The following is a 20,832-nucleotide window of genomic DNA, read 5'->3' as shown; positions in this document are numbered from 1 at the left end:
AAGAAAGAGCTTTAACTTTCCCCAGAAAGTAGCATTTCTTTTGCATAAAAAAGCAGTCTGTGAGGGTGCAAATCAGCAGCTGTCAAAATGGATTCAATTCTGAAGCTGCAGAAACAACAACACACAAAACGAACAAACCCACACAGCCAGAGTCACCCAGTGTTAGTACCAGCGGGAGGTCTCCACGTGGTCCGGGCCCAACAACAAGGCACCCAGTGTCGCTGCATTTAAATAGGCAAATGGGCCGCCTGGAAAATACATGAAACAGGAAGGAGGGGAGGAGAGGGAAGGAAGGAGGGAGGGAGGGAAGGAGGGAAGCAGATAGGAAGGAAGGAGAGAGGGAGGGAGGGAGGAAGAAGAGGAAGAAGCCTCTGAGCGCCTTTCCAGATGGTGATACCTGAACCAGCCTGTGCTGAAGGGGAGGGAGCCCATGGAGGTGATGAAGGGAGAGGAAGGGGCGGCTGAGCAGCGGGGCATTGATTTGATCACGTTTTCTGTTTGTTGCAAACCTCTGGCATGGAGTTCAGGAACCCTCCCCTTTCAGGGCAGAAGGTCTGGAGGGATGGCTGTTTGGGAGGATCACATACTCACTAGGGCGCGCTGGGCAGGGGCGCCCACACAGAAGGCAGCTCACGCTGGGGAAGAGGAAGCTCCCGGTAGAATGAGCCCGAGCCCCGTGGTAAACAGTGTAAAAGGAGAGGAAGGAAGGTGAAGCGTCAGGTTTCGGAGGAACATCACCGACTATTGCCCAGTTTCCCTCTGGGTGCAGTCCAGTGAATCAGAGGTAATGACTGAGATGGGCTCCTGCAAACTGAGGTACCAGGCACGGGGCACCAGGACAGGTCCCGGAGGCAGGACGCACAGAAGCCTCCTGGTACCCCCCTCCTTCGCCAGCCAATGGGGCTCAATGTGGAGCAGCAGAGGCGGGGGGGGGGGGGGGGGGGGGGGGCGATGCTCTGTCCTGGGCCAGACGCTAACCACTTCCAGAATCGCAGGTCATACCATCTCTGCTGTAACTAACACCTCAACGCGCCCCAGTGGCATGAAACAGACAAACAAAACTCGAATGGTGCGTGTGGCTGTGTGCCAATAAAACTTTATTTATAAACACAGCAGTGGGCTGGGTTTGGCTCTCAGGCCATCTTTGCTGCCCTCTGGTCCAGCTGGAGGGTCAGGGGACGAGGAGCACCACATCTGGGAGGCTCAGGACTGCCCCCGGCTGAGCCCGAGACCAGCTGCGGCTTCTGCGCGGTCCCCAGATGTTCCCACGGAGGCCCGAGCGTGGGCAGCCTGGCTGGTTTATCAGCTTGAGTTCTGGGTTCAGCTCTGGGATTTGCAAACAGCATCCGTAAGAAGGAGGACCCAGCAATCAGGAGGAGACGAGAGAAGCAGACATCGAAATAAAGGCAGACAACCTTTTCTTCTTTATTTCGCTTAGACAAAATGCAAAGAGTGTCTCTTTAAATTAAAAAATAAACGAAAAAGAAAACCAAATCGATCCCCCCTCCCCTTCACGGACGACACTCATCCTAAGTAACAACAGAAGAAGGTCAGACCGAGGCCCCAGTTCCTAATGGGAAAGAAAGGTGTGCAAACATGACTAAGTCTCCCCCTGCCCCCGCGCCAGCGTTCCTTGCAGATTCACAGAGAGCGGAATATGCTTTCCTGTTTTCTTTCTCGCATCGTGTGTGATAGAACTTCCGGTCAGAAGGTTTAATTAGTCCCCCATGCACGTGTAGAAAATCAGTAAAAATGCAATAGCCTGTGAAGATCATAAAACTGGACTTCTTTCCCAAAAAATCAGATGCCCAGGCAGATGGAGCTCACACTCAGACAGAAAAAAAGCAGGAGAGTCTTTGCACTGTCTGTGGTTGCAGTAGTTTCTCTTTTTTTTAATATATTTTGGCAATTTTCTTTAATTATAAATATTGGAATTCCGTAAAAAAAAGGTAGCTTTGATTGAGTTTTTTTAAACCGTATTTACAACCGAGGTCCCACCATGCTGTCTGTTATACCAGGGTGTACGACTTGGCGTACGGATTGCTGCCTTTCAAGTGGCCCCGGGAGTCGAGCAGCGATTCCTGGGAGCTGCTCATTTTAGCTGCCTGGCCCAGCTCGGCCCCTTCGCGCTGAGGTAATGCGGCCACGGCCCCCTGCGGCCACTGCTGTCCCTCTCGGGCGGAGGACGTGGCCGAGGGCGCCTCCATGGGGATGGGCTCCAGGACCGTGGGGCGCTTCAGGGTCCGACTTTTCTGCGGCTCCAAGCATGCCTGCCCTAAGCTCAGGTCCCTGCTGGTGCCCGGGCCACTTCGGTTCAACAAGAAGTCCATTCGAAGGTATGGAGGCAAGTGGATGAGGTCACCTGCAAAGAAACACAGAGCAGTTAGCGGGGCGCTTCAGGCGGCGAGCGGGTGCCGAGGGCCCCTGTGCACACGTGACAGGCCATCCAGGGCTCAGAGGTGAGCCCCGCACCCGGGTGAGGCTGTCAAACCCCTCGTCAGAGCTCGCTGCAAAGGCGGGACCATCCTCCTCTCTAATGTGCCGGCCTCTCTATGGCACAGGAACTCTTCAGTGTCACACTTTAACCAGACAGATGAGGTCCCAAGGTCCTTCTGAAGCCCACAACAGAAAGAGAAGCCACATCAAAAATAATAATCCTATATAATAAAAGCCTAATATGCAAATTGTCCTCTCCACCGAGGACATGGGCTGACCACCAGGGGGTGGCGCAGAACACGGCGGGCGTGGGTGCTGTGGCCCTGATGGGTGGGGCCGACGCCCGGCTCCCAGGTGCTGAGGCAGAGGGGGGTGCGTAGGAGGCCAGGGGCCCAGGTGCTGCCCAGAGCCCAGAGGTCAGCTGGGACCTACCCTTCCATACCAGATGCTTGCACTTTGGTCGCCGGCCAGGCCTGCACTGGGCCTCTAGTAACAAATAAACAAAGAGAAAAAGAAAAACTACATCCAAGGCAGACGTGCACGCCAGGTGTGAAATGTGCTCCCCGAGTCCCAGGTGTGATGGGAAGCGCTTGGGGGAGCAGGGGCTCCGGGGGCGACAGAGAAAAAATAATGGAGCACCGGATCTGGTCTCGGCAGTTCCACAGGCTGTGTCACCTTCAAGCTACCAGGTTTCTCTGATCACTTTTGGTGAAAATGGCCCCAGCGACACTTCAGATTTGGCTCCGTGAAATCAAAGGAGCTCTAATTCGATGTGGGCCTCAGTCAGTGAATAGGATCAAGGGAAAGCTGATAAGAAGGGCCTTGACAATAAGCTGGCATGGACTCTTGGAGAAAGACTGGCATAACAGGGCCTTCTTGTGGAAAGGGTTTTGGAGCCTGGTGTGTCAGGATTCAGGCTTGGAAGCAATGATGCATGAGGTCTGTCATTACGGAGTCTAAGGTCAAAGGTCCAGGTGTACCTTGTGTTGGGCATTAGTCTTGTTCCTGAAAAACGGAAGTGTTTAAATAAAAACAATGAAACCTCATGCCCCGAAAGCCTTGTAGGATAACATTGAAAATGATTTATTTTTATTTCTGGTGGTGGATGTGGTATTCATTCTCTTTAGTCGGGGTTAATTATTTGCAAACAAATATCATGAAGTAATTAACAACTGTCATTAAGAAATGACATTAAACTGGAAAAGCTCTTTGTAGTGTGAAGAATATTTTACATATGAGTCAACTCTAATTTACCACATTTTGGAATTTGTGGATTTTTATATATCCAGTTTCCTAAAAGTGACTGTCTTTATTCCTAAGAGCCTAATAGGCAAATTATATTAATTTGTCCTCTTATTTATTTATTTAATTTTTTAAAATATATTTTATTGATTTTTTTACAGAGAGGAAGGGAGAGGGACAGAGAGTTAGAAACATCGATCAGCTGCCTCCTGCAAACCCCCCACTGGGGATGTGCCCACAACCAAGCTACATGCCCTTGACTGGAATTGAATCTGGGACCCTTCAGTCCGCAGGCTGACACTCTATCCACTGAGCCAAACCAGTTAGGGCTGTCCTCTTATTTGTTAACATGACTATTGTTTCTTAGTCTTGTTAAAAAATACTTGACAACATGTGGAGTTCATTGACCTCCAGGGTTATTTTAAAATGGAGGTCCAAGAACTCGCCTTGCTCTTCCTGAGGCCCAGTGACGCAGGACACCTGACATGCTAGTCATGTGTTGTCACAGACCCAGGAACGAGTTTCTACCCAGCAGCTCCCCACTGAGTGAGGGGCCTATTTAGCCCCTAAAAAGCAATCACATCTGAGTCCTGGCTAGATGGCAGGATGCACGGGTCCTAGATTACATGGGAAAAATGTGTGTGGAATCAAAAGACAGAGCCCACGGTATCTGCTTGCAGTCCCCAGGGGCTCCCACTTTAGAAAGAGTGATCAAGAGGGTCAGGGCAGGTGGGAACGACTGGCGAGGACTGGAAATCATGACTAATGGCAACCGCTCAGCGCTGTGTCTCTATACACGGGCTACCTGTGTCTGCTGTGCAGATCTGCCAGGCCCCTCTCAATACTCACTGTCTCTGGTGATGCGGTTTCTCAGCCAAAGCTTTGTGATGCTGTATGGTGCTCTACTAGCTCTTTCGACAGTGTGTGTGCTTTCTGATTGGCACTATCAACTGTGTCAATGCTGCAAATGAGCTCTCTTCATCACTCATGCACGAAGGCAGCAGCAAGCACCCATGTAAGCGGTGATAAGCTTTGTTTATTAAAGGTACTTGGGTCTATTCAAATCCCACCCCTGTGCTGGTCCAAGGACCACTTGGAAAACCGGGTTCTCTAATCATCCATCCATCTTGCATGTTCTTCAGACGCCGATAGATAGAGACAACCCATGCACGCATTACTCCAGGAAAAGAGAGAAGTGAAATGGAAAGCTGTGGTGACAACCTGGATATGGGCACCTGATGGTCTTGGCCTCCCTGCTCTCCCTGAGCCTGTCTCACACACGAGAAACGAAACAATGATTCTAACGGTGGTGATTAAGAGTAGAGGCCGGGATGACATTGCCTGCATTTCACCTCTATAAATCTGGGCTCAGTTTCTTCATTCACAAAATGGGACCAGTGGCAGAACCTACCATGTAGGGTTATGGTGAGGATTGGGTTAGATAACGCATGTGAAAAGGTCCAATCAGACGTCTTCCTTCTCAGAGGGGTTGAAGTTATGGGCTGGGGATCTACCAGGGACATGAGCTGGGAACTATTTTTTTATACCTTTGTTTCTGTCTTTAGTGGGTTGATTAGGGTTCACCCAAAAGATATGCCCATGTCCTAGTCCTCGGAATCTGTGAATGTGACCTTATTTGGAGAAAGAGTCTTTGCAGGTGTAATTAAGGTCAGGATCTCCAGGTGAGATCGCCTGGATTTAAGGTAGGCCCTCAATGCAATGCCATGTGTCTCCATAAGACACAGGCAGAGGGAGATTGGAGGCACAGAGAAGAGGGAGGAAGCCGTGTGAAGATGGAGGGGCAGGTTGGAATGATGCCGCCACAAGCCAAGGAATGCCCAGGGCTGCGAGAAATCAGAAGAGGCAAGGAAGGATTCTTTCCTTGCGTTTCAGGAGGGGGCCCGGCTCTGATGACACCTTGGTTTTGGGCTTCTGGCCTCTAGAACTGTGAGAGCATTAAACTTGTTGGTTTAAGCCACCAAGTTTGTGGTACTTTGTTACGGCAGCCACAGGACACTAGTACAGATGCCTGTCCTTCTTGGCTGGGGTGGGCTGGGGACACCACGTGAACTCTCTCTGAAAGTTCTATGTAGGGTGACAGTCTCTGCTTCCATCAACCGTGGGAAGGAGGGGATCGCTCTTTAACAATAACAGGAGCCAACGTGGTTGTGGTTCACAGGGTCCCTCCTGTGCCCTGAGCTCCTAGGGGCGCCTCTGTGGGCTAACCTGTCCCCCATCCTTCCTTCTCCACTGAGGCCAAGTCAGAGTCACTCCTTCCAGTTTCCCTGCTCCCTGGGGGAGCAGATGCTTGTCCAGCTGCCCCCAAAGGCCCCCGAGGGTTACATTCGAAGCAGCAGCTCTCCTGGATCTTCCCCAGGAGCGAGGAGGAGCCTCAGCCCTCTGCACGCTTCCCAGGGCTCCACATCTGTAGCTAAGTAGCCAGGACCCCCTTGGGTTCTTCCATGTGTATGACAGCAGCAGTGACCCAGGAGTTCAGGATCTCTTTGCTTTGAATTCCAAAAAGTCACTTCTCTCAGGTGCACAGGCCCCTTGCGTGCAAATCCACGTGGCCACAAACATGGGCGGAGCCAAAGCCCGGCCTTAGGGCTGTCTCTAGCGAAATCCGTTACCATGGTGTTCATGTCTATTTTCAGCAAGGATGTACACTGTCTATCATTTAACTTCCTCCTCCTTGTTTCTGTCCAGCTTTCCTCTCCACCCCTCTCTGAGTTTAGAGATCAGAGAGATGGAAATACACACACACACACACACACACACACACAGAAACAGAGGGAAGAACCATGGAGACAGAACAAGGAGAGATGAAAACAAGCGATAAAGAGCCACAGGTAGAGAAAAGTGGATGGAAAGGGACTGAACTGAATCATGGGATGTGGCAGAGAGGAGGAGAGAGAGGACACGAGGCGGCACTATGGGAACAGATGCAGGTTACAGGTGACGAGAGGGCCCTGTCCCCGGTTCTCACAATGGTGGCCCAATCTCTCTGGGGCCTCTGTGTTATGGAAGCATTTCTCCACGTTGCCTCATCGGCCTGCAGCCCCCATACCACAGCTGCACCCCTCACCCCATGCCAGTCGGAGGCTCTTATGATTTATGCCTTGAGGAATGATCTGGCCATGATTTCAATGTCATGCCTTGTTATTTGTCACAATGGTCTATTTCTAACCCTCCTGTCACTGCCCTCTGGGAACCTTTGGTGCTACTAATATTTCTAATGTTTCCCCCCTGTCCCTAACCACTTTACTCACTGGTACCGTCTCAACTCCTCACCTCCACCCTGACCAGCACAGACTGCCCCGGTGGTGCCGCGTCCACCTGCGATAGTTGCTTGAAGCCTGCCCGCTAAGGGGGCCTTCGGACCATGGCTGGCCCCGACTGTGTGGAAACTGCTGCATTAAGCCTGCCTCTCTTTAGCCGAAGACCAGGAGACCCCCCTCTTACCAGGAAAGCAAAGCTTCCTGAACATTCTCAATATATTCAGACTCACACACAAGTCTGAATGCATTTCAGCTTCGGAAGAATAAGGGGAAAATCAATATCAACACAGGAGAAGAATCAGTCTATTGAGAAAATGTATAATGAGTGCACATCCCATGAATCTATTCCCAGACAATGCACACACCAGGGGGAAATGTCTAAAGTCTGGATTAATGGTTCTCAGTGTGGGTGATTTTGCCCCCAGGGGGCAGATGGCTATGACTGAAGACATCTTGGGTTGTCACAAGTGGGGGTGGGGTTAGCTCCCAGCTTCTGCTGGACAGAGCCAGGGATGCTGGTCAGCATGCTTCTATGCACAGCACCGCCCACCGCAAGGAAGTATCCTGTTGATGAGAAACGCATTTAGAAGGTCAAAGTTCATCTTCCCAAGTGGGTCCTTATATCACTTGAAATACACTGAATTCAACCAGCATAAGGACTCATACTCCTCAGTCTTATCTAGTCCACAAGGAGTTATGGCCTCAGTTCTTTATGGGAAAAGTGAGGGATGGGCCCCACGGAACAGCAGCCAGAGAGCCTCCACTTGACCTGATGGGTGGGAGCTTAGGACAATGGAAAGAGCGTGAACTAGAGAGTTCTACACTTTGTGTCCAAATCCTGTCTCTGAGAAAGACAAATATCACATGATCTCACTTATATGTGGAATCTGAAGAACAAAAGAAACTGATGAACAAAATAGGACTAGAGGCATGAATGCATGGGACAGACTGACAAGTCTCAGGGTGGGATGGAAAGAGATCAAGCAAAGAATATATATGCATATATGCATAGGCCGTGGACATAGATATTAATGTGGTGAAGGCCTAGGAGGGGTGAGGGCAGGGTGGGGGGAGGCAAAGGGAGCGAAAATGGGGGACATCTATAATAGAGTTAATAATAAAAACATCCTGCCTCTGCCTTGAAATAGTTCTGTGAACCCTTTCAGTTTCAGCTCTTAACTTTGATCAATTGAAGGATGTTAACTTCTTAAGGTACCTTTAAGTCTAAAAGCTCCTTTATTATGCTCTATCTCCCTGTGAGAACTGGTTAACTACATCTGTATGAGGAATTTGGGGATAAGTATGGAATCAATGAATGCATTTCTTTATATATATTATTGATTTCAGAGAGGAAGGGATAGGGAGAGAGAGAGAGAGAGAGAAACATCAATGAGGAGAGAGAATCATTGATTGGCTGCTTCCTGCACGCCCTACACTGGGGATGGAGCCTGCAACCTGGGCATGTGCCCTGACCAAGAATCAAACCGAGACCTCCTGGTTCATAGGTCGATGCTCAACCACTGAGCCACAGCAGCCAGGAGAATGCATTTCTAGAGCCTCCGATTCCAAGGCCTTCTTCCTCTTTATTAGCAACTGAGACATGCATAGCCTTCCACAACAAACTCCTGCGGAATGAAAGTGACTCAGGGTCCCTAGGGACCTCCATCTCCACTGGGGCCACCTACAAAGGAACTTCCATCAATTTCTAACAAGGTTTGCTATCTGTGCTTAGATGAAGCTTGCTATTAATGCAAAAGCAAGCAGCACAGAATGCTAACCTTGAGTTCTGGCAATTTCAATGAAAATCACACGGATCAGACTTGCAATCACACTGCAGCTTCAAAGAGCCAGCCACCAGGGAGCGTGCAGTCCGCCCACACCAGCGCAGGTGAGATCTAACACTTCTTTGGCTTAATATTAATGCGGCAGCATGGTAATGAAAGCTTGTAAACCAATCTCTCTTGGTAAATGAATCTTCACTCCCTAAGGCAACCAGGAAAACCCCTCAATAAATAATGCGAGATAGCTATCGGAGGCCCATGGACACAGATCCTGTTCCCACCCCTGGCTTGTACTTCAGAGGCCTCGTGCATTTTTCAGAGCTCATCGGTACACCCTCCTACTCACTAGTGAACTTTAACAACCACGCTGTGGCCCTGGCCGGTGGGGCTCAGTTGGTTGGAGCATTGTCCCTTACACCGAAAGGTGGTGAGTTTGATTCCAGGTCAGGGCACGTACCCAGGTTGTGGGTTCCATCTCTGGTCGGGGTGCGTGTGGAGAGGCAACCGATCCATGTTTCTCTCTCACATCTACGTTTCTCTCTCCCTCGCTTTCTCCCCCTTCTCTATCTAAAATCAATAAAGAAAAAACAAAAGCAAAAAAAACCCAAAAAACGCACAAAACACACACACACACACACACACACTACACTTGTGTACGAAGTGGGGCTTGGACTTAGCGGCTGCTCACGGCTCTTCTGAACTAAAGCAGTTCTCAACCAGAAGCAGGATTGGAATCTGCCCTCCTGACGTTTAGGCAAGTGTGGAGCTCATTAACAGGGACTGAGAAGTCCCCAGTGAGGAAGAGGCCATGGGGCTCAAAGAGAGTTCCCATGTGAGACCCCCGGGGACCCACACACTGGGGGACACTGGGGAGGAGCCTGGCTGGGGCCTTGTACCTGCTCAGCCATGAGGCTGCAGACCCATCTCAGCAACCCCTGTACATACTGAGTCGTCCCATGGAAGGGCCGAGTTAGCCTGGAAATAAGTATTTTCCAGACAGAGGAAGTAGATGCTTGTAGATCTCAGGAGGCCAGAGAGTTGGAGCCCAGAGAGCAGGGGTCATGCCTGGTGAGGAAGACGAGGCTGGCCTCTCAGAACCTCGGAGGTCTTTATCCTGAGAGCAAGGCATCTGGACTGGAGGGGGCTGGCTACATCACTTGAATTTATGGCTGTAGCTTCCCAGTGTGGGAAGTAGGCTGCATTAGGACTTGGTGACAGCCATGTCTACACGGGACCACAGTGAAAGACGATGGTCTTTGCTGTTCTCTTCTTACCTTTTTGTATGTTCCCAGGTTGCTCCTGACTCATCATGGCATCTCACTGGGCCATGTGTAGTCTGTCTGTCTGTCTCCGCTCCCCCCCCCCCCCCCCGCCCCCCGTGTGTAGGAGGGGTGGTGCCTGACTTCCATAAGCTGGATTTTGCCTTGTTTCTCCAACCCCCTTGTTTGTCAGTCTTGTGTCTTTCAGACTCTTGGTCTGCTGCCATGATACTCCACGCTGTTCTGATAAACTACGGAGACTGTGGGAAATGTTGGTTTAATATACAGTATTAGCACTTTTATGTCTTTGAGTAATACCGGGTGCAGTATCTTTTCATGGAGAAGAGAGTCAATAACTATGGGATGAATAAATGAGTGCAATATACTTGTTATATTTGTGTTTCTGACGATGCAATCACCGTGGTGAGCCTCTGCTTGCATCTGCAGCCCTGGAATCTAGAAGCTTCCTTCTGCTCACACCACAGGACACAGGGAGCCCACCTGCCTCTCCGTCACAGGTCTGTCAGGCACAGGCCTCCTCCTCACCTTCCACTATCTTCGGGCTCCCCAACAACTAGAGCTGAACCCAAATAAGAGAACCAAGAAAGGCAGCGAGCTGGCGAAGGGGCCCAGAGGCCAGAGAAAAGGCTGTCGGAACAAAAGAACAGACTCGGGCGCTGGGGGACGCACGGCAGCAGCTGCAAAAACCTGCAAGCACCTGGCAGGTCTGTGGGCTTGGTGCTGCGACCAGTGCAGGGTGGGGAGGAGGCAGCTGCAAAAGGCCAGTGGGCTTAGAGTTCCCAGCTTGGGGCCCTTCCGAACACGCGCCACTTTATGTGTCCAAGGGACATCGGACTAAAATTAAAGCAGGGTCTTTAAGAAGACAACATTGCACATGCACATCAGAGGGACTTGGTTTTCCAGGAAGGAGCCAAGATGAGCACATTTGAATATTTAGGTCCACCCAGAGTGGGGAGTGAAGAGCAATGTGCGGAGGTGTTGCTAATGGCTCCAGGGTCCTTCTAACTTGAATCTTAGGGGTATTTGAAAGATGGTACATTTGGCAGCTCAGAGGGATCTTGCTCTCAAGGTCATTCCTGTCTCCCAGCCTTTATCTCCTTTCTTCCCTCTGGACCCCTGGTCCCTGAGGATCTCTGCTTCATCCGCTGGTCACTCAGAGAACTGCCCAGGCGGCAGCAGGCAGTGGCCATTTCCAGCCGGGAAAGGGCAGCTGCTTTCATCATGGAACAGCTGAGGTCAAGGCTGGGGTCCCGGGGTGTGACAGCTGAGCTCCAAAGGGGCAGAAGTTTCCCCGCTGCTAGCGGGGCAGGCCCTATTAGGTTGCACATTTGAAGCTTTCACTTGATTTGAGTAGCTTTGTGCAATGGCATCTCTTGAGGGCATAGGGTACGCATCATGAATAAAGAAGCAGTAACCCAAGAACGGCAGAAACTGGCTCAAGATGCTACCCGAAACCAAGACAAGACGCTGTAATCCAAGTCTCAGAAGCCACCCTGGGCAAGAGGAAAAGAAGCGGTTACACTTTCCAGCTGTTTCTTGGAGAAGTACAGAGTTTGGTTTGCTTGTTTTGCTTGTTTTTAAAGACGGAAATAGCCATCTCTTACTGAAGAAAACAGAACAAGTACACACGTGGTACTGTACTTAAAATATACAAGTCCTAGAAATGCAGCACATTCCAAATCCAGGAATTACTAAAACTCTAAAGCTAGATCCTGAGGTGTGCCTCGGGGGTGAGCTGGCCACATTTCCTGGGGCACCTCCCTGTCCCCCTTAGCTGAGGAAGAGATTCCTCACGGCTTGTTAAGAGCAAGGAAAGAAAAGAAATTACTCTGTTTAATGTTCGCCTGGAAGATGGCACGCACTTCCATGTCCTCTGGTATTTTACTCACAATTCCTAATAACCTTCATATTTTAACCAAGTGGCCAGCCTTATCACTGTCAGCCACAACCTATTCATTCGCTCGACAGTGTTTATTAAGCACCTACTATGTGCCAGACAGAGCGTTAGGAGCATGTATTCAATTCCACTAAACCATTTAAACATATTCCTCCAACAGTCACTCTGCTGCCAGGTATCTGCTAGACTCTGGGAGAGAAATACAAGACGTGTTTCCTATCTTCCCAGAGCCACCATTTGGCCAAGTTCATTTAACTAGATCTTTATTTGTAGAGAGTTTAAAAGCTTGGGATTGTAAATGGGAAAAGGTAATTAAAAAAGAGGACCTGATGGGAGGAGAAGGCTAGCCGGAGACTTTGAAGGCTGCCCAGAGACACACTAGGACTGAGAACCACCCGGAACCACGCAAAGCACAGGCACACCCAAGGCGCTGCTAGTTTGATGTGGCCCCCAGTCAGCAGGATAATAAATTGTCACCTGGGGTCTTCAGCCCAGTGTGGCATTTAGTTGTATTATAAGGAGCAACAGAAAGGCTTCCAGAAGGATGAGATATTTTTTCCCCTAAAAAGCCTATTTAATGTTAACCAAATAGTCATCTAGTGTGGACCAAAGTTGGTGGACATGAGGATTCCCACTGATTTAAAATATTATTCATTCCTAAAGTTATAAAATCATTTTAGTCTAAGGCAGCGGTCGCCAACCGGTGGTCCTCGGACCACTGGTGGTCCGTGAGGAGCGAAAGGTTGGTGACCGCTGGTTTAAGGAGTATGTTAAGATGATAGCAACTTATGTAGTTGCGATCTTTCCACTGCTTTAATGGATCCAGGCAATAATATCATGAAAAAGGCTTAAACTTTTTTCACTATTAAGCCAACAATATGAACAAGTCATCAGAAAGAAACTCAAGCCCTGACTTATTTCAAGGCCGGCACAAATGGGACAGTCCTGTAACCCAGGAGCTCATCCGTGAAGGGGGCACGGCAGCCGTGTCTCTTAGATGGAAGCCTAAGGTACCTAATGGGTGGGACGGCTATGACATGGGTGCTCCCCAGGACATCAATGGCCCCTGAAGGAGAACAAACAAAAGAAGGAAGGGAGAAGGGAGCCAGCAGCAACCCTGGAGACACCCTGGAGTCACTGGGAACTAACAATGTCAACAGGCAACAGCAGACACAACTGCTAACAGCTTCACCTGCGTAGGTTCCATTTGTCTTACACAAACCCCATCGAGTCGGCGCCGATGTTGTAACCACAGAACCAGCTCAAAGTGGTCCTGTCCTGTTTCTGAAAAAACCCAGAACCCAAGTTTAAACCTTGAATACGCCACTCAAGAGTAACACCTGCGGGCCCTTAACTCCCCACTCCACCTCAGAGCCAAAGGACCAAGGCTTGACCAGAACCACAGCACCAGGGACCCTTCCAGAAGCAAAGGGGCTGCTGTCCAGGAGATTCAGTGCTGAAACCCCTTAAATCTTGCTCCGACTCCTCCATTGGGGAGACAGAGTTGAACTTTGCCTTCTGTCTCCTTGCCATTTGACTTCCTTGTAACCAGAGCTTTTTCTTTTCTCAAACCCATGCCATAGTATTGGCTTCTATGTGCATCGGGCAGTTGAATGCTTGCTGGGTAACAGTGTTTTGCCCATTTTATAGATGCAGCAACTGAAGCCCAGCAAGACTAAGGACATGCCCACAGGCATGCATTCTTGCCTCCTGTCCTTTGTTAAAAAATATATTTTTATTGATTTCAGAGAGGAAGTGAGAGAGAGATAGGAACATCAATGGTGAGAGAAAAGCATTGATTAGCTGCCTCCTGCATGTTCCCCCTCCCCCCGGCCTCCCCTCCCTACTGGCGATTGAGCCTGCAACCCAGGCATGTGCCCTGACTGGGAATCAAAACGTGACCTCCTGGTTCATAGGTTGATGCTCAACCACTGAGCCACACTGGCTGAGCTCTCCTCTCCTATCTTCCACACATTCAGGCAGGGCAGCCACAGGAAGTCACGGCAGTTTGTCCTACATGTCTCTGCATTTGCTTGCACGTAAGTGTCAATAATAAAAAAATACTTGAAATAACAACACCCATAAATAACAGCTCATCCTCTCCCCGAGGAGGTAGCGGAATGAAACTAAATGAAGCCATCACTCTTTATTGTCTGCTGGCGAGGATCTTTGCCTCTGCTTGGAAGATTAGTCGCTGGATAGACAATTCTCATTTTATATATTTTTATGTATTTATGAGGCTCATTTCAGCTGGGCCTTATGCCATAAAACCCAGAGGAATCACAGTAATTTAAAAGTGAAGATAAATGTTTGAAATAGAACCAGTGTCGCGGTTCAGGAAATGGGAGAACGAGAAATACACCTGGATTCAACAAGAAGGGGCAGGCCAGTCTGCAAAGCAAAGTCTGCAGGCACCTGTTTCAGTGTGTGGAAAAGAGGTGATTTTTCAGAGAATAACTGCGACTGGCTGCCTTGGTTTGGACCCAGTCTAACGAGGTGCTTTATTTGCCCTGTATAGTGGTATGCAAACACCGGAGCCAACACTTAAGAACTGCGAGTGTCCATATAAAACCAAGATTTCTGGCTTCTCTTGAGAAACTCGCTCATACTGGGTCCCCATTTTCACTTGGGATCAGTTGGGGGGAGCTTGCTAGGGCCATTTGCTCTAGATCAGCGGTTCTCGACCTGTGGGTCGCGACCCCTGTGAGGGTCGAACGACCCTTTCACAGGGGTCACCTAAGACCATCGGAAAACACATATATAATTACATATTGTTTTTGTGATTAATCACTATGCTTTAATTATGTTCAATTTGTAACAATGAAATTGGGGGTCACCACAACATGAGGAAGTGTATTAAAGGGTCGCAGCGTTGGGAAGGTTGAGAACCATTGCTCTAGATAGTCCCTGGGCTCTTAAATTGTTCCTATCCCATCACTCCCGTCCCCCTGCTTCGTAATCTCTTCATTTAGTTACATGATCTGCCAGGCCCTGCAGGCCTTAGGGTTTGCAGCTCCATCCACAAACCCAGACCATTCTCCCAGGCTCAAGGCAGAGAACAAACTGTGATGGATGTGACATTAGCCAGTCACTGTCACGTTGGGTAACTCAGTAAAACCAGGGTCCAGATGCTGGTGCACAGTAGGGCCTCTCTCCTTTGAAGCCCTCAGTGCAGCAGGTTTACAACACAGCCCCGTGATTCTGAAGCTCCTCCCATTACACGGTGGGAGTCTCCCTCTCTAGAATTTGGGCTCCTTGAACAATAGAACATGGCAGAAGTGACAGGCCACTTTCCAGTCCCAGCCTTAAGAAACTGGCTATTTCCACCATCTGTCTCTGGGGACACTGGTTCTTAGCACAGAGTCACCATGACAATGAGGAAGCCCAAGCCACCTTGTGGCGGAGAAACCTACTTAGGGCGGATGCAGCTAGCACCAACTCTCCCCGGGGCCAGGGAGGGAGCCACTTTGCAGGTGGCTCCTCCAGCCCTAACTGAGCCTCCTGTCTGACCTGCTGGAGCAGAGATGAGCTGTCTCCACGCAGCACCGCGCAAATTTCAAACTCATTAACAAAATAAGTGATTGCTGTTGTAAGCCAGCAGCTTTGGCATGGCTCACTACGCCACAGTCAATAAACAGAACAGCATTCTAAACCCCAAGCAGGCTCTCAGGGTAGACAGGTGTGAATCGGGGTGGGAGCTTCCCTACACAACAGTGCGCGCATTTCCTGCTCACCTGGCCTATGTGCCTTCGGAACCGCCATGTTCATCACTCGCCCTCCATCCTGAGGTTTGGGGGGAGACGCAGTGAACCTGCAGATCCCCGACTCTGAAGGGGTGCTGGAGGTCAGACTGTCTGTGTACTCATTTGTCCCTGCCGTCAACTGTTCGGATGATGTGTCCGAGATGAAGCACTCAGTGATGGTGAACTTGGCGTGCCTCAGCTGCTCTTCCATCTTGGCGTGCTCGTAGGCCCTGGCCAGCTCTTCGTAGGTGGAGGAGGCACTTTCAGTGGAGACCATGCTGCTCCGAGCTCGATCTGCACCGGGAAGCAGAGAAGCAAGGTGGGGGAATGATGACTATGTTTGCACAGACTGACCACCCTCTCCGGCTTGGGGCGATTTCTCCCAGGTCACAGGACCACGCAGCAGGAGTCCTGGGTCTTTGAGGACTGCCTTTGTCACTCAGAGGCCACTTCATAAGCCTCCGCAAAGTGGGCTCAGGAGACTGTGTTTCCAATGGTGGGGTGGGGGTAGGGAATCATTGTAGTCAGATACCCCAGCCTGGGGCATTTCCATAAATCAGTAAAGCATCCCCCTTTAAAAATTCTGTTTTTCGCCCTCGCCAGTTTGGCTCAGTGGATAGAGCATCAGCCTGCAGACTGAAGGGTCCCAGATTTGTTCTGGCCAAGGGCATATGCCCAGGTTGCGGGCTCGATCCCCAGTAGGGGGTGTGCAGGAGACAGCTGATCAATGATTCTCTCTCATCATTGATGTTTCTATCTCTCTCTCCCTCTCCCTTCCTCTCTGAAATCAATAAAGATGTATTTTAAAAAATCCTGCTTTCCATTCAAACAGAATTTTTGGGAATGTACCTAAATGACCTGCCCTCCCTACTTGGATTTGCAAATGGCTCTGTACCATAGAGACTCTGATGGACGGGAAGGACAAGCTCCGCAGCTCAGCGTCTCCAGCCTGGGCGTGGCTTGGTCACGTCAGGGAGACGTGATGAGGGTTAGAAACCAAACCGTGACTAAGCACAGAAACTGGCCACTAGGCAGAATGGCCCCCGGCCTTTGGGACTCATTCTTTGTGGCTGCCACCCTGGGTGGGGACAGGAGCCTTGCCAGGCCTGAAAGGGTGCGGCTGATTGGAGGAATCTCTGCATTTCAAGCCCCCGAGTGTCAAAGTTTTGAAGTCGCCTCTGGGGAACTCTGAGAGTCTTGTAAGAGAACTAACAGCCATAAAAATAAAGGTACAAGGTGACACTCCGCCTTGGAAACACTATTTTTGCAGAATATCTTCCAGAACAAAAGAAAATGAGTGTTAAAATTCCCCACAGCGATTAGGTTTAGATAGAATTCTTTGCAAAATTTAAGATGGGAGGGGGGTAGGCAGCCCAGTGCTATTTTTAGGGCCTGTCTTCTCTCCGAAGTGAAATCTGGGTGGTTGATGGCACAGACAAGATAACCTACCTTATAATCAAGCCCTGCTTAATTGTCAAGCGGGGCACCCTAGAGGTGCTCCGACCTTGTCACTTAGCTCCAAGTGCAGCATCTTCATCCTGGAGAAGGTAGGGGGTCAGATGCCCTCCCAGCACAACCAGACATGATTGCCCTGGTGTGGGTGAACATGTGAACATGTCTGTGTCTGCCAGCGGGTGGGAATGAGAAGGAGAATGCAGCCTGAGCTGAGACTCAGGGCACCTGCAGAATGCTGCCTCCTGGTTCTGTGTGCAGAAGTCACTGGCCTGGAGGGCGCCCTGCTGTGCACCACACTGGTGTCTGTTAGACAAATGCCCGCACATTCCCATTTGAAAGTGACCTTGAAAGGGAATACGTACAAACGTATGTACATAGAAGCCTGCAAAGCCCTTGGTGTGGGCGGGCTCATCCCCAGTGTGGGGAGGAGGTGTGGAGACCCTACCTGTGTCCTGTGAGGGGCTGACGCTGTAACTGTCACTCTCCTTGTCCATCGATCCTGCGGCCCTGGGTGTGGGCAGCCTCCAGTCGGTGGTGAGGGTGTGTGTTGAAATGGTGGGGTGGGGTCTGTTGAGGGTCCACTGGCTGGCGTACCGGTTTCTCGCTGTGGGCCCAGCCTTGGCGTTCCTCCTGGTGGTGGGATCTGCGAAGAGTCAAGAACAATATCTGTCTCGGTCGCTGGAGGCGTGTGGCCAGCTGTGATAAAGGTGTTAAATGCTGTGCTCCCGACCCAGCCCTATGACCCTCCCTGCAGGCTCCTGCCTCCAGGAAGCCCTCCGTGACTATCCCTGCCCCGAGCACGCATTTCCTTCCTTCCATGGTCAGAGACATTCATGTGATTCTGAAGCATTTAAAGGACCTCTGTAAAGGGAAGGACATTAGAACTGGACTCAGCTGTTACGGATCAGAACCATGCTTCTGGCTCTGAATAGTTTCATGGCCTGATACATGTCACTCAATGAACTTCCTGAGACTCCCTGTCTTCTGTAACACAAGGAGCTCGGCCAACACGCTCTAACTCGGCTCCCTTTCTACAGTCCTCCTCCCGTGACGTGTTGTTATAGGTTGAATTATGTCTCCCTAAAAGGTGTGTCCACATCCTAATTCCCAGGACCTCAGAATGTGATCTAATCTGGAAACGGGTCACTGCAGAGAGATGTAATTAGTTAGGATGAGGTCACACCGGAGGAGGGCGGGCCCCTGGTCCAACATGCCTGGTGTCCGTATAAGAGGAGACAGACAGGGCAGGGAGCAGGTTATGGGAAGGGAAGGCAGAGACTGCAGTGACGTAGCCGTAGGCCAAGGACCGTCAAAGATTGTCAGCCACCTTCAGAAACTAGGAGGAGGCCAGGAAGGATCTACCCTTACAGGTGTCAGAGGGGGGATGACCCTTGATCTTGGACTTCTGGCCTCCAGAACTATGAGACCAATTTCTGTTCTAAGTCACTGAGTTTGTGGTCCATCGCTGCAGTCGCCCCAGACAACTAATCCGGGCGTCTCCCATATACCGTGTTCTTGTATTGACTCACTGCCTGGAGTATGACTGTTGTATTCATTCATTAAATTGCACGTTCCCAGAGCAGAGGGACGATGCCTTTTTGTCCTAATGCTCTCTTAGGCCTTTGCACATGGGAGCTTAACTCAGTGAAACTGTCTGAACTTTGACGCAGATTTGGATATTCACCGTGGAGACCAAACAGTTCATGAGTGTCTGGATGTCACTGTCCACCAGCTCCCAAAGCACAGGGGCTGTGTCCACACAGGCTGTTGCCACACGGGTTACACTTTCTCTAAATCCAGAACCAAAATCAACAGGTCAGGGGAGGGTAGAGGGGGGAAGGGGGACCAAGTTCCTTGCTCAACTCTCCAGTGAGCGAAGGAAAAGCTGTCCTAACAGCACAGACTGCTGGGCACTGGGGTGGACAGGCATCTCCCTTCTGGAAGCCTGTGGAAAGCAGAGGGGCTCAGGTGCCTGTAAGGATTTTTCTGGGCTCCGGCCTAAGGCAGCAGAAGATGCTACATGGGCGGCTTCCACCTTTACTTTCTCTGCTTCTCAAAGAGGAACTCTACGCAGGCTCCTTTCAACACGGTCTGGCCGCTCCTAAACACAGCCGTCCATGCTCACTGCTCACCATTAATGGAGCAATTCCAAAGGAACAAAACCAGGAGGCCAAGCGTTCCCTGCCTGGCTTCCGGGCTCCCAGGAGCCTGCGTATCTGACCAGGGCAGGGCTGCGCACCCAGCCTTGGGTCCCTTTGCAGAGCTGACTCTCATCCCTGGCACACGCAGGTCCTTAGATGAATACATATGATCCAGGGCCACTTTATGGATGAAGCAATGGAAGCTCAGAGAGAAGCGACCCGGTTATTAAGTGATGAACATGGAGCCCAACACTTGACCTTCAGTCCAGAGGTCGCCCATCACTCAACCACACACGTCCTCGCCCTGCACAGCTAAGTGCTCTGATGCGCTGTCCCCTGGGCACGGCCTCGTCTATAATTCCATGTTGGGTCATGGCAGGCCGACCCTGAAAGCGGGGAAATGACTTGCTTTTGAAATGGAGGATTTTCCTCTGCAAGTTTCTGGTTACTGGACTTGGGACCTAATCCATCATTCTACAACGCTGGAGAGAAGCACTGAGATGGCAGCCAAATCAATAGAATTTAAGGCTTCCTGGGTCATTAATACGCTCTGTCTTGGTGCCTATTCTCCGGGGCATTGATTTTAAGACACATTTCTTCCTGTACTTGCACAATTTCACGGAAGACTTTAATTGCGAGACTTTTTTTTGCCTTGATTAGAATGCGAGCAATGGCCGAGCGCCGAGCTCTCTAGACAGCCACGTAGGAATGATAAGTGTTTCTCCACGGAAATGCCAGGAGAGAGGTTCCTTGAGAGAGAGGCACATTCTCATGGGTGGGAGGCGAAATGTCCTCCAGGCACGAGGATTTGAGAAGGGAGCTTGTTATTTAAATGCTAATGAGTCTCTTCCAGAAAATTACCCAGTTCCTTACATACATGCTGAGGGTTCTCATTTTTATTCTTCTTGAAGTTTCTTGCAACTGCTAAGGCTGTGGACCAGGTTTATACCTGGTATGGATGCTTGTGGGGGAGGGGTCAGCTGGATAGCCCCATTTCAAGGACACAATTTCCTCCAACCCCCCAAAACCCTCGCCTGCGTTCCCTCCGTCAAGCCCACCCACCCGTGGTGGGGCCGAGACCCTCACTCCTTCAGCCCCCTTGCTCACTGACATCCCCCCTGTAGAAGGTTCCATGGGCAGGAAGCACTTGTCAGCTTCTAGTCAAAGCTCCAGCTCTTCTCAAGGTAATCTGATTCTTCCCCCCTTTTCTCTAGACCAGGACAGCCGGGCCGCGGCCTGATAATGTTGGGAATATAGGTCATGATATTACTTTCCTGAACCGCAGCCTGCAGTTCCGTTCTGCTCTGGGCAAACGTGTCTTAATCTATAGCATGCGGGGGTAGTTGACACATTTTTGTCATAATCAGGTTTTTGGAGCTGCTGTGTGCTTGAACTGAACTCTTCTCTATGACAGTGCCTGAGATAGCAGCGAAAGTCAAAATTTTACTTGGATCCCACACGGTAGCTTCCTTTGTCTATTTCACTAGCTCATCTACTGACCTAACGCGTGTTGGAATTCACTGCTCCTGTGTGGAAAGCCTTTTATGTGACTCCCCAACGTAATATAAATACAACTTAG

At 50.3% G+C, this 20,832-nt stretch overlaps 1 protein-coding gene across 1 annotated transcript in view; it reads right to left on the bottom strand.

The window, feature by feature from the left end:
- Positions 1–1,401: 1,401 nt before the first annotated feature.
- Positions 1,402–20,832, bottom strand: part of DSCAM (DS cell adhesion molecule) — a 469,770-nt gene continuing 450,339 nt past the window's right edge. The window contains exons 32-34 of the mRNA XM_070403791.1: positions 17,558–17,755; positions 15,649–15,951; positions 1,402–2,362 (exon numbers count right to left, since the gene is read on the bottom strand). Coding sequence (XP_070259892.1) covers positions 2,010–2,362; positions 15,649–15,951; positions 17,558–17,755 — 854 coding nt within the window. The 3' untranslated portion in view covers positions 1,402–2,009. The remainder of the gene's footprint in view (positions 2,363–15,648; positions 15,952–17,557; positions 17,756–20,832) is intronic.

The sequence above is a fragment of the Myotis yumanensis genome, unplaced genomic scaffold (assembly GCF_028538775.1).
Source record: "Myotis yumanensis isolate MYYU_CA2020_CCGP unplaced genomic scaffold, mMyoYum1.0.hap1 SCAF_2, whole genome shotgun sequence".
NCBI classification, from domain to species: domain Eukaryota; kingdom Metazoa; phylum Chordata; class Mammalia; order Chiroptera; family Vespertilionidae; genus Myotis; species Myotis yumanensis.
This window is presented reverse-complemented; position numbering and strand designations above follow the sequence as displayed.